At 31.8% G+C, this 13,526-nt stretch overlaps 1 protein-coding gene across 4 annotated transcripts; it reads right to left on the bottom strand.

The window, feature by feature from the left end:
- Window positions 1-11,173: 11,173 nt before the first annotated feature.
- On the bottom strand, window positions 11,174-13,403 carry LOC109181838 (protein cornichon homolog 1). 4 transcript variants are annotated; one of them, XR_002054283.1, is made up of 5 exons: window positions 13,142-13,403; window positions 12,774-12,955; window positions 12,180-12,302; window positions 11,448-12,094; window positions 11,174-11,311 (listed from the first exon to the last, which is right to left on the bottom strand). XR_002054283.1 is itself a non-coding variant. In XM_019331772.1 (5 exons), the coding sequence occupies exons 1-4, from the start codon at window positions 13,214-13,216 to the stop codon at window positions 11,475-11,477; spliced, it is 471 nt and encodes a 156-aa protein (XP_019187317.1). In that variant the 5' UTR covers window positions 13,217-13,403; the 3' UTR covers window positions 11,174-11,311; window positions 11,448-11,474. The 4 variants fall into 4 exon arrangements, 3 of the variants coding, with proteins under 3 accessions (XP_019187317.1, XP_019187315.1, XP_019187316.1); XM_019331772.1 differs by having other exon boundaries at window positions 11,448-11,565; XM_019331770.1 differs by having other exon boundaries at window positions 11,239-12,094.
- Between the last annotated feature and the right edge of the window lie 123 nt (window positions 13,404-13,526).

The raw sequence follows: 13,526 nt of genomic DNA, 5'->3' as shown, positions 1-13,526 counted from the left end.
GCTAAAGTGGCGATAACTAGACTTAGCATGTTATAATAATGCTTAGGTGAATGTTGAGCGTATCATTTGTTATTTTATTATTTTATTTTTTATTTTAAAAAATAGCCAAAATTAATAAAATGAATGATAGTAATTAATATTGTTAAACTAATCATTATTTTCATTGGTATGGCAGTTATAACATTATCATTATCATACATTCATACCAACAGTTTTTTTTTTTTTTTAATGTAAAATTTCAATAAAATAAAATTTTAAATAACAAATATAAAGGATTTAAAAAGATTTTTATGTCCGTGTACCGTGTACGCTACACATAGGGAAATTCTATTCACACCCCCATTTTTACTATTTGCACCACCTATATAATAGGTCAAACCACTTTATAGGTGGTGCTAACTAAAAAATGCTATTTACACCCCATCATTTAATGTGGTCAAAAGTCTAATATTTATTTTATATTTATTTTTATTTTACAATCAAATTATTAATTAAAAAAAAAAAAAAAAAAAAAAACTTGTCGTCACCTTCTCCGGTGAGAAGGCAGCCCAGTGGGTCGCCTTCTCACCGGAGAAGGCGACCCAGGCAGATTTCTACCTAGGTTGCCTTCTCCGGTGAGAAGGCAACCCACTGTGAGTTGCCTTCTCACCGGAGAAGGCAACCCAGGTAGAAATCTGCCTGGGTCGCCTTCTCCGGTGAGAAGGCGACCCACTGGGCTGCCTTCTCACCGGAGAAGGCAACCCAGTTACCTTCTCCGGTGAGAAGGCAGTTGCCTTTTCACCGGAGAAGGTGAGTATTTTCTTTTCTTTTTTTTTTTTTATTAATTAGTTAAATTTTAAATTATCAAAGTATTAAATGCAAGTTTGACAAGGTGGTGCAAATAGCATTTTGACCACCCATTAGGCTATTTGCACCACCTATGTATTTATTGTAAGTTTTTAACTTTTTATATTTTCAATGCACTTTTTACCCCATTTTAGTCAAAGGGGGGTGCAAATAGCAACACCCTACACATACAGGCTGCGGAAAAACGATTTCCAAAGATTCTTCGTAAGATACTTTTGCTTCACCTTTTTTTTTTTAAATGAAAAATTGGCAATCACTATTTAAGCGTGTACACTATTATGTGATGATATTTATTGAATAAAGTTTATTTTTGTGTAATAATCTACAAATCACATCAAAAACATTAATAGTACTAAAAAGACCTTATGTGATATACTCGATCAAAATGATATTAATAAAATTAAACTCGTAATAATTAAGTACGAAATCATGTTTCACATATCGGATCATTTCTTCAGCAACTTTTGGTTTCTCTCATTGCATGCTAAAGTAGTTTTCTAGTTTCCAAATATATAAAAGAAGAAGTCATACTTGAATTTTCCATGATCTAATTCATTTTGATTAAGACATGTAACTATATTATCTCTGTTTGGTAACATAGTTAGCTTATCGATTAATTTTAACTTATTTGATTACTATTAAGTGTTTGACTTGGTTAAATAATTCATATAAGTGTTTGATAAATTGACTTTTTTGTAACAGCTTATTGCTCCAAAATGCTAAAATTTAAAAAGCTGCTCAAAGCAGCCTTTTCGATCAGTTTTTTGACAAAGTCATTTTACATATAATCAGTTATTAGCTAATAGTTAATTTAGCGAACAATTTTCTATAATTAGCTAACAGTTGTTTACCAAACACCCCATATATATTTGTTTTATGGATTTTTCCCCTTTTATTATTTTTTAATTTTTTTTAACTTAAATTTTAGGTTGAATGAGTGATATTGGAATTTTATTTTGATTATTTTTTTCATTTAATATATACGTTATTGTTATATGCATTTATAAACTACGGAGTATATAATTTCAAGTTTTGGATCTAATTTTTTTTTTTTTTGAAAATAAGTTTTGGATCTAATTAAGTCTAGGTGAAATTTTAACATTCAACCTCCAAACAAAAAATAATAATTTTTTTTAAACACTCATGATTCTATCGTAGGTGAAATTTTAACATTCAACCTCCAAACAAAAAATAATAATTTTTTTAAACACTCATGATTCTATCGAGATTTGATCTTGTGATCATCCAATTAAAATGGTAACAGAGAGATATCACTACACTACATAATAATAGTTGGCAACATTTATATTTAAATATATCGTAATTAAACTATTTGAACCAATAATTAATCAAATTCACTCGCAATTCGAAAAATTAGTTAGGTTTCAAACTTTCATTATGTTAATTCAGATGATGTCCAATCATATAACGATAGATGAAGTAAATAAAAAAAAAAATTAATATATGAACTTTAAACCAGATTTTCTTCTTCTTCTTTTTTTTTTTTTTCTCAAAAGCCAATAAATTTTCAAACCCAATTTTTTATTTTCTAAAGAAATAATAATATTATTATTTTTGAAACACTTATGATTATTTACAAGATAATATATGTTATATATTTTCACAAACTTTTTTAGCTCAAATAATCAATTAATGATTGGAATTTGATCATATAAATTCAGAACTCAAACCTAGAATATGTCACTACACAAGTTACTAGAAATAACAAAAAAAAAAAAAATTACCCTCAAAAAACTAAATAACAATAAGACTCAAAATTTTTTTGGGACATTTTGAATTTGAGAGGGAGCACAGACGACAGTGGGAGCAAAGAGGCAGAAGTTGCCCAGAATTTTGGTTTTTTGCAATCATGCAAAAAGTTTTTTTTTTTTTTTTTTTTTTAAAAAACCAAAAACACAGCAATATATAATTGAATTAAATCATCAATAATAAAAATAATTGTGGGTTTAAAATTTGGGTAGAGAGTCGGTCAGTTATGGACAACCTAGGCTAGTTTCCCTCATTATAATCCTTGCTAGTTAGAGTCACAATGAAAATTTCACCCAAACGAACGGTCAGGTTGTGAACTTTCTCGTAAATAAAAAAGAAATAACAAAAAAACTTAGGATAATTTGTAAGTAAACTACTAATATACAATATATATAAAATATAAATGTATAGTCTAACTATTAACTTAGACTTTTAGTTGAAACGGAACACATCTTTTAAGTTGGTACCAGAAACACTCGGTTAAAAAGACACTATATTCACATGTTGCATATAGCCCATTAAAAAGCATTTGATCAACACATATGAGAAGACGTGTGTGTATATAATTATACTACTCTATGATGTGCACAGAGTAAATCATAGTCATGTATAATTACATGCAAACTACACAAGTACACATGAGAGTAAATCGTACTAAAAAAACTATGATAGATTTATACTTATCACATTTAACATGATAAAATAAATCATTCAATATCATTCCAATTACTTCATCTATGATATCGTGTTTACAAAATATATTTATAATTATGAATAATTGATTGTTGCAATTTAATTAGTACTAGCAAACATAGTTGGTGGCATAAGCTTCAAAGTTGTCTTTGGTGGACAAACGACATAAGTAATTTGATAAAATATACTTATAATTATAAATAAAACAAGCTAGTTCCTTGATATATATGAGTCATAAACAATGAATCTGGTACAAGAATGTGACGAACAATGCCCACAAGGCTCTTACCAAATGAAATTATATATATATATATATATATATATATATATATATATATATATATATACATGAAACATAATAATACCCATGTTGAATGTCAATAATAGGTGATTTAAGTGAAAAGGACATTATTCATTGTAAGTAAGATATTGAGTTTGAACCTTATTGATGAATCAATAAATTTTAATGTATCGACTTTGAATTCTATTGACAAAAAATTCATAGTTATTAGTATTGGAAGATGCATTTGGTTGAGGCCCGCTTGCATTGTAACCTAGCTGGTAATAGACCACAATAAGGTAAACCAATCTAGCTAGACTATTCATAACTTAACAACTCAAACCAAGAAGATCAATAGACAACTCTCACAATGAGCCAAACTTGAAACTCTATGGTTATCAAGCCGATTGCCCCACCAATTCAGCTGGGGTTGGCACTTGTGTTAGCCTCTTCGTGATTATGTTTAACAAAACACACCAATTAAATGATATGTTCCATCTCAACTAAAAATTTAAATTGAAATCTTAGATCATATTAAAAAAAAAAAAAAAAAACACTGTTGTATTTTCATAGTTATTGTCAATTTTACTTTGCAAACTTGAACACTTAAATATGCAATCTTTAACAACTAAATATGCAAACATGGATAAATTTTTAAAAAATTAATGAAAAAGCTCAATTTTAAATCTAAACCGTAAATGCTAGATCCTAAGCAGTAAAACGTGAACCACTAAACCAAATAAAATCAAAAACCATAAACTTTAAAATCAAAACTCTAAGGGGTCGTTTGGTTCACGGAATGTCAGATTACCTTAGGGAATGTTAGATTGCTGGGAATGTTAGATTGTGTTTGGTTAAAATTGGGGTATGTAATATAATCATGTTTGGTTTATGGTTATCTTTTATCCACACACTATAATATCCTTAACATATTTTCATATATTTTAATAAATTTAAAAATTAAAATAAATAAATAAGAAAACGGTATCATATATAATTACATGATTTTAAAATATTAACTAAAATCTTGAACTTGAGAAACAAAATTAGGAGTATTTTATATGCTAACATAACATAATAAAAATAAAAAATATATAATTACAAAAATAATTTTATATATTTGTGTGTGTGTGTATGTGTAATAAACTAACATAACCAAGGTTATCTTACATAACCTTAGAAATTGAAGGGAATCACATTCCCTTCAAAATCCTGTGTGGAGGGAATGTGACATTCCTTGGGAATGTTAGATTCCCTGGGATAATATGAACCAAACAGAGGAATGTGAGCTTTGGAATGTCACATTCCCTTGGTTATGTTATATAACCTGAACCAAACGCCCCCTAAGTGTAATGCACTTTCACATTTTTTCATGGTTGCAAAAATCGCGCCTAGGCGCTAGGCGGCCGCCGGCCGCCGCGAGGAAGGCCGGAATCGGCCTCCTCCGCGACCAGCCGGCTAGGCGGCCACCTAGATCGTCTAGCCGGCCGGTTCGGCCGTTTTTTATTTTTTTTAATATAATTATTTTTTTTTAGTTTTAAAGTGTTAAAAGTTTGGGAAGGCATAACTTTTGGCTCGGTTGTCCGTTTTGGACAATTTTTTTTTTTCAAATCGCGTATTTTTCCAAAGGCGGTTTGGCCCTCTAATTTCTCCAAAAAATACTTCTTTTGCTCTTAATTTTATTTTTTTTATGTATTTAGATGATTTCAACAATATTCAAAACGATTTTACAACCACTTATGTAAATAATTTGTAAGAAAAAACTAGAGGAACCTTATATTTTATTAGTGAATTTCATAATTTTTAAACTTAATTTAAAGAAAATAAAAAATTACAATAAAAAAAAATCAGGCGCCGATCTAACGTTTTTTGCAACCTTGCATTTTTTTCAAGTTGCAATATTTTAATACTAAATGTGAAAAATGTTAATACAAAATGTGCAAACTTAGAAAAGTATGAAAATTACAGATTTTATTGTTCAAGTTTGCATAGTAAAGTTGATGATAATTACAAAAATGCCACCACATTTAACAAAATAAAAAATAAAATTATTTGATCCCTCCAATTTTTCAAGATGTAAGACTTAGATTGATTCCTATTTCTCTCTTATAGTACTGTTCTCACATGATTATATATCTATACAATCCCTTATGTTCAACAACAATTAAATCAACACGTAATTCTATAACTACTTCAATCATATGGAAATATATTCTCTTGGATTTTCTTGTCTAATCTTTTACGCAACCACTTTAAATACGATTTGAATTTTAGCTAAACTTCAACTCAAACAATAAAAGTTTGGACGAAAGCTTAATTTTTATTTTCTCAAAATTCATTTAAACTGTTTTTTTTTTCTCATTTAATTGGAGATGGAAGTTTGATAAACAATAATTGTTTGATTGAAATATCATAAAAAGTAGTGTGAACTATGCCACATACATATTGCTATCATTTAGCTCCTCTCAAATGAGAGGAATAGATATGTCAAATATGTCATTCAATGTCTCAAGAGAATTATAGGCTTGCCAACCCAATCACTAATTGAGGAATTGGATATATTATTTATATATATAATATATAATAATAATAATAATAATTATTATTATTATTATTATTATTATTATTATTATTTCTTTGCCAGGGTGCATCCACACATCATTTTCAAGGGGTTGAACCACAAATTTCATGCCACATTTTATGAATTCTTGAATGTTAATCAACAATAAAAAGAATTTTCCTAAAAAGAAAATCAATAAATAAAATTTTATATAGCCACCGTGGTGGACCGTAATCCACGTGCTCTTCACGTGTCCGTAGAATGGTCCTGACTACATTAACATTTACTTCAAACTTCAATTGGAGTAATTCATCAAATGAATATTCTGTAGGTGACTATTGAATACTGGGAGGTTGCAATTATATATATATATATATATATATATATATATATATATATATATATATATATATATATATATATATATATATAGTGAATTCATTTTGGAAGCAACTTGAGAATTATTGTGAAGGGATTTGGAGTATAAATTTGTTTATATCTATCATGAAGTAAATTATTATATCGATTGAAAGTCGGTATTTGTTCAAAATTTAGATTTTGAATTTTGAGGAACTTTTGTAATTATTTGGCGTTCGTTCTCTTTTAGCCACATATTCTATTGGAGTTTCATAATCATGCTATATGTGAAATTAAGTTAATATGAATTAACTAAAATTAATATGAATTTGGTTTAAGTTGTGCTTACAGAATTTATCTCTTATTCGAAGAAAAATCGAATAAGAACTCTTTAACCTCTAACTTTTCCCAATTGTATTCGTAACACGTTAATCAAATACTCCATATTGTTAAGTATACTGTTTTTTCAATTAAAAAAAAAAAAACAATTTTACTTTCCATTTATGGAGAAGCATCTATTCATTTACCACTGCTACTCTATTACGGAGTACTAGTTTACTACCACCCACTAGGCACTAGCCACCTAGCTACCACAAAACCATGACACAAAATTTGGAGTCCGCATGAACAGCCCAGTTGGTCATATAAGTGAAGTTTGATAATAATGACCCGAATCGAGTCTCATCGACGGAGAGGGCTCTTTGTACACAGTAAACAAATGTTTAGTCTCTGTATTCAGCTAAGTTATCATAATTTACATCAGTGTAGATTTTTGTCAGATCAGAACGTGAGGGCCATTGGCTTTAGGGATTCAAAACAACATCTTCAAAATATGAAAATATTCACGCTTACAAATTTTCGTGCATTATAAATTGCAAATCGCGACCACCTATTCCAAACTTCTTAATTAATAGTCCACATCTACCAGTTAATACTTTCACCTTCTATAGCCAACCACCTCTCGTTTGCCACTAATACTCGCCGCCATAGCCATTATTCCATACCTTAATGCCAACAAAATATCAATCCTTTCCAACCACTAATACAATCCGCTCCGCTGTTTGATAACTGCTAACATAATCCTTTACCGTTAACCGTTGATTGTCAAATAAGCCTTATTTCTATAGTACTTCGAATTAAGCATGATTTTCAAACCATTGATTACTATTTGAAAGTATGCACCAGATAAATTCAGTAAATCACGAAGAGTTTAAGTTAAATTTTGTATATATAATTTGCTTTTAGTTTATTGTTTACCCTCTATCAAAGTAGGTTAAAAGTTTAATCTATCTATATTAATTCATATGGAATTTATACTGTGTTGATTCACTGGTGTCTTTTGTATCGGATATAATTATGTCTCCTATTTATATTGTACAAGTACACTCATGCACTTTGCTACACATACAATATATGATACAACCAGACATACTATAAGTGATTATATTCAATGCAAATGGTACCATTATTAATTAACACTTTGTTTATTTTTTATTTTTTTTTTTACAAAAATGGTGATTAATAGTTAAGGCCCATGGCCTACCAAGGGAACAGGAAAGACAACTCCAGACTAGCCCAAGCTTTGGGACAGCGACCCAACATGAGGCAATGGGGTGGGGTTCAAGGTTCATATGGTCCTTCAAGTGGACATAATTGTCTCAATCTGTGGGCCCATTACAAAAGGCCACACTCATCTAGAGCCCATTCCTAACCGAGTAATACTTACACATAGAAAGTGTTTGGTTGGATGAAATAATGTTATTACAGAGGTTCGAGACGTGTAATAACGATACAAGTGTTATAGGAAAAGTAGAAGATGCTTAAATAGGACACTGAGGAGTATTTTTATACGTTCGGCCGGATCAGGCCCGGGTCACGTGGGAGGAGCCGCGGGACTCGCTCCACGCGAGGACCCGGTCTTTGGCCGAGCACGGAGCTCGGCTCGACGGCAAGCTGACCTCACGCCAGGCCGACCCCGGGGTGGTCGGACGACACCGGGTGTGCCGGTCGACCCCGGGGTGGTTCGTCACTCCGTGTGCATAGTAGTCGGGGACCCCGTGATAAGTAGACCTCCATGGTCTGTCCGGTCGCGTGTGTAGTCCACTCGGTGCCGGGTGTGATATGCTCCATATTGCTTCGCTCCGTAATTATTCTATCAGATATATTGTTCTAGAATCTATTTCTTAAGATATGATAATAATCCAATCAACTTTCAATCGGACTCCATTTGAGTTAATACTTGATTTTGTCATTGACTATAATAGTTTTTTTTTTTTTTTTTTTTTTTTTTTTATGATTTAGTTCTAAATGACTTTTTGTGCTTATTTATGTTATAGACTTTGATGGTTTTACCCAATTGAGTCATTGATTATTAGAATCAAGGACTAAATTGAGAAATTCAGTATATTCGAAGACTAACTTGGCTAAAACTACTATTGTTGACAACTAAATTGGGTATTAATAGAGGTGAAATTACCAAATTATTTTAACAGATGACTCAATTGGGAAAGCCATCAAAGTCAAGGACTTAATTAAATACAAAAAATTGTTTAGCACTAAATTGAGAAAAATCACTATAGTCAATGACTAAATTGAGTATTAACTTGACTCCATTTGGAATAACTTTCCAAATATATTAATTTGAACTTCCAACCTTATGTCTAATGTATTAATTGCAAATCTAAATAAAATTATGATGCACATAATGCACCCTGATCCAAAACCTCATGATGAGTTTGTTGACAATAATGTATCTAAGAGCATCGCTAATAATTGTAGTTTTTGCAGAAATAACTAGGAAAGAGAAGATGGGAGGGAAGAGAAAGGGGGGGGGGGGGGGGGGGGGGGGGGGGGAGCGAAACAAAGCTTAAAACCAAAAAAAAAAAAAAAAAAAAGAGGAGAAAAGCGTCATTAACCCGCCCGACTGGGCGCTGTGTTGCGCTTCACGTGACCAAGACACGAAAATCTATTTTTTTGGTGGGTCCCACCATTATGATAAAAATTAATATTTTGCAGGAAGATTTTTTTTTTTTCTCACCCTCTTTCCTTCATATAAGCATTGCTTTCACAAAAATCATACCAAAAACTTCTATTGAAGATGGCCTAAGAAGTAAGAAAGCAATAACTCATAAGAAAGCCAGATGTCTCAATCCGGGTATATGATGACCCGAATGGGCCATACTGACAATTATTTTCCAATTTTGACCTGCACAGCTGTGCTGTATCCTATCGTATGTCGGGGTGTGTGTTGAATTTCACTTGTCAGACAATTGTAAGATAATGTGGGGCCCAAAACAACACATTTGTCGCTGTCACCGCTGCTGTTGGATCCTGGCCCAAATTACATATCAGACACTCTATGTTTTGTTCTCTCGTACAGGCCCAACCCACATTCCGGCCCACTATATGTTGCTCTCAACTCTCTATATAGACAAAAGAACACACCTTGTCCGAAAAGGAGTTGCCGGGTGAATAGAACATAATTTTTATACTTAAAAATCTTAAATTTTCAATCTTTGAAAATAGTTTCTAGTTCAAGTTTGTCACATAAGGTTTTATTAGTTCTCTTGTGTGATTTGCGAGCTATTACATATGAATAAAGTTTACACAATACACCCTTGAATAATGGTTATGGATTTTCCAGTCGTCCAAAGTAATAGAGCTGGCAAATTATTTTGTAAACCCGAGTCTAAATATACACAATTTACATACTAAATGTCACAATTTATCTTTTAAAATTCACAATTAGTGAAAGCCCTGTATTGTATTCACAAATTCTCAAAACTTAAAAACACAATTTATATTCTAAATGTTCATAATTCCAATACTAAAAATACACAATTTAAGACTAGGGTCCACCTTGCAATGTAAATCCTAGTCCATGGTAAAACAAGTAACAACTGAATAGAGTTCACCTTGGCTCAAACTTGAAAATATACTAATAGATTTACCTAATGCATAGGTAATGATTAAATTTTCCCCGTCACCCAAAATAATTTAGCTCACCATAGCTCAATATTGGAGAGATATATCTAACCCATTGGTACCAAAGTGGTTGTTTCATGAGTTTATTTCACTTTTAATATTTTTAAATATTACTTCATATATTATTATTTTTATTTTACAAGAGATATTAATTCAATCGGAACTTTGAACAGACCACATTTTAAGAAATTTGATCATCAACTATTAATTCAATCAAAATATTTATCGACTAAGCAAAATTTATCCAAATAGTACAACAAAGGACTAAATTGAATAAATTTTGCACAGCAACAATATCATTTTGGATGAGTTACAGAATTAGTAATCAAGGAACAAATTGAGAAGTATGACGTAGGCCCTATTTGGTAAAAAATTGGCCTATAGGTCAATTTTGACTTATTCGACCATTATTAATTGTTTGATTTAGTTGAAATATCAATATAAGTGTTTGGTTAATTAACTTTTTGCAACTCCAAAATGCTAAAATTCAAAAAGCTACTCCAAACAACTTTTTTCAATTAACTTTTTCATAAAAGAAATTATATCAAACAACTATCAGCTAACAGCTAATTTACCAAACACTTTTCTACAACAGCTAATGTTATCAGCTAGTTATACCATCTAATTAACACAATCGGCTAACAACTAACAGTCATTTACCAAACAAGGCCTAGTCAAAACACCATTTTGAGTTTCAACTCTTTAACAAAAGAATATTGACAAAAAACCCAAATCTTGAAAATGTTAGTTTGGCAAATTCATCTTGAAAAGAATGGTCACACAAGACAAACATAGAGTGTGCAAGCTGATATACTGTTTTCCTGCATACTACAATTGATCAGTGGAAACTGAACTATGTTGCCTCAAATACTAGGTTTTTTTTTTTTTTTTTTTGGTTGGGGAGGGGGGGTGGTCAATGTTGGTTGATCAGGCTTCTGCTCCAAAGTGAAAACATACCTAATGAAGATGGAACAGAACAGACATTCATCTGAAAACAGGACTGCTGCCAAATATACCAAAATGCAGATCTTCATGTTCATCGTCGATTAGACATCTGATAACAGATATCACCAGCCTGCCAAACATTTGCCATTTGGGACGAGGATGATGATGATGATGTTAGAGAGACAGACAGAGAAGAGAATTCTAGGAACAGCATGCAAAGTGCATCAAACAAAAACCATCAAGATTCATGGGAGAATCACAGAATTCCCTTCTAAACATTACATTTGACTGATGAAAACGCGTTACAGGCTTACAGCAGACAAAGATGTTTTTTTCACTTGTTACAGAAAGTTACCAGAAACCCATCACTTCTAATCCCGGTTGCAGCCAGCATGCATGAAAACTTTGGATCAATCGTATTTGAAAAACGAAAGATCACTAGCATGATATGCAATGTACTCTCAAAGTGATATAAAAACAGCATGGTTTGTTTGGTTCAAGAAATGGGGAGAAAAAAGGAGAGTTTTTTGAAGTCTCGGTGGGATATGCATAAACAGTTGTGCTTCTAAAATTCAAGAACCGAGGAGCGAACATCTAAATCTTTGCTATTGGATCTGAGAACCGAAAGAACAGTAGAAAATGCCCCCGCTTTGGAAAATCTATATCCAGATCAAATAAAGTCTAACATTAGCCTAATCCAAAATATAAGCCCATAATTCCAGTAGATTTAAGTGCATAACTGACCTGACTAGGACTATGATGAAAAAAATTAAATAGAACGCTAGCTTGGCAATCCGAAGCTTCTTCTCAAAATCAATGACCCTGAACACTTCAGTCACATCAATGAGGTGCTGCCGTGACAAGAACCTGCAAATTTTTCGAGTCAAAACTCAGCTTCAGAAAACCCGAGCAACCACATCAAAACTGCAGATTATGAATACTGAACGAACATTATCATCAAAACGTCGGGGGAGGACAAAATTAGAGTGGAACTAAATGGTTTGAACTTTGAAACACAGCATTGAGAAAACCGAATTCACAAACTCACAACATACTCATCATAGACAGAAATAGCAGATTATAAATACTAAATGAACATTATCTTCTCCTCTTCTCCCAAATACTGTCTGCTGAACCAGTGAGCTAAGCCCGAACATTATCATCAAAACGTTTGGAGGGAGGAAAAAATTAGAGTGGAACTAAATGGTTTGAAACACAGCATCAAGAAAACCGAATTCACAGACTCACAACATACTCATCATAGACAGGAATTGCAGATTATGAATACTGAAGAAACATTATTCATCAAGAGGAAAAATGGCAGGAAACCTTACTTACTTCTTTACATTATAGTAACTGGGAAGTACTGTGAGCAAGAACAAGAACCAATGCCCAGTCACAAGAAACAAAATGCAGAATGCACCTTGCAACACAAACTCTTTGAGAATCACATTGTTTATCCTAGACGACGATTCATAAGGGTTCATGTAGTCTGCCTCCAAATCCGATAAACATACAATCTGCAGCAAACCATTCAAACCCAAGCAGTTCAAAATAAACACACAATTCATCAAGATGTTCAAATTAGCATAAAATCGAACAAAGCAGCAGCTCAAGATTCTATATTGATGAGCAAAACATAATTCATCAAAGAATTTGACAGCAAATCATGATAACTTTTGGAAAACGAGAGAAAAGAGGCGTACCTGATAGAGAATCAAGGCGATAAGGGCGATGTTCAAGAGGAAGAAGATTAGCCAGAGAATGGGTTCCCAAGCCATTGCCTTGCTTTTCGGAGTTTAATTATTAATTGTCTAATCTTTCCCAGAAAATTGAAAGCTTTTTTTACATAAACATACAGTTAGGTCAAAAACTTATCACCCTAACACAAAGGGTTTTACTTTTACAGGGTGATAGTGATAACTTGCCCAGTTGCTGCTGCGACTTTATAGACAGAGAACATACAGATACAGTAGGCAACTAAAGGAACTTTCCCAATTTTTTATTTTTAAAGAAAAAAAATTTATTATTCAATATTTTTAATTAAAAAGGTTCTTTTTTATTTTATTTTATTTTTTAATTTATTTATAG

This window comes from Ipomoea nil, unplaced genomic scaffold (assembly GCF_001879475.1).
Source record: "Ipomoea nil cultivar Tokyo-kokei standard unplaced genomic scaffold, Asagao_1.1 scaffold1043, whole genome shotgun sequence".
NCBI classification, from domain to species: Eukaryota; Viridiplantae; Streptophyta; class Magnoliopsida; order Solanales; family Convolvulaceae; genus Ipomoea; species Ipomoea nil.
This window is presented reverse-complemented; position numbering and strand designations above follow the sequence as displayed.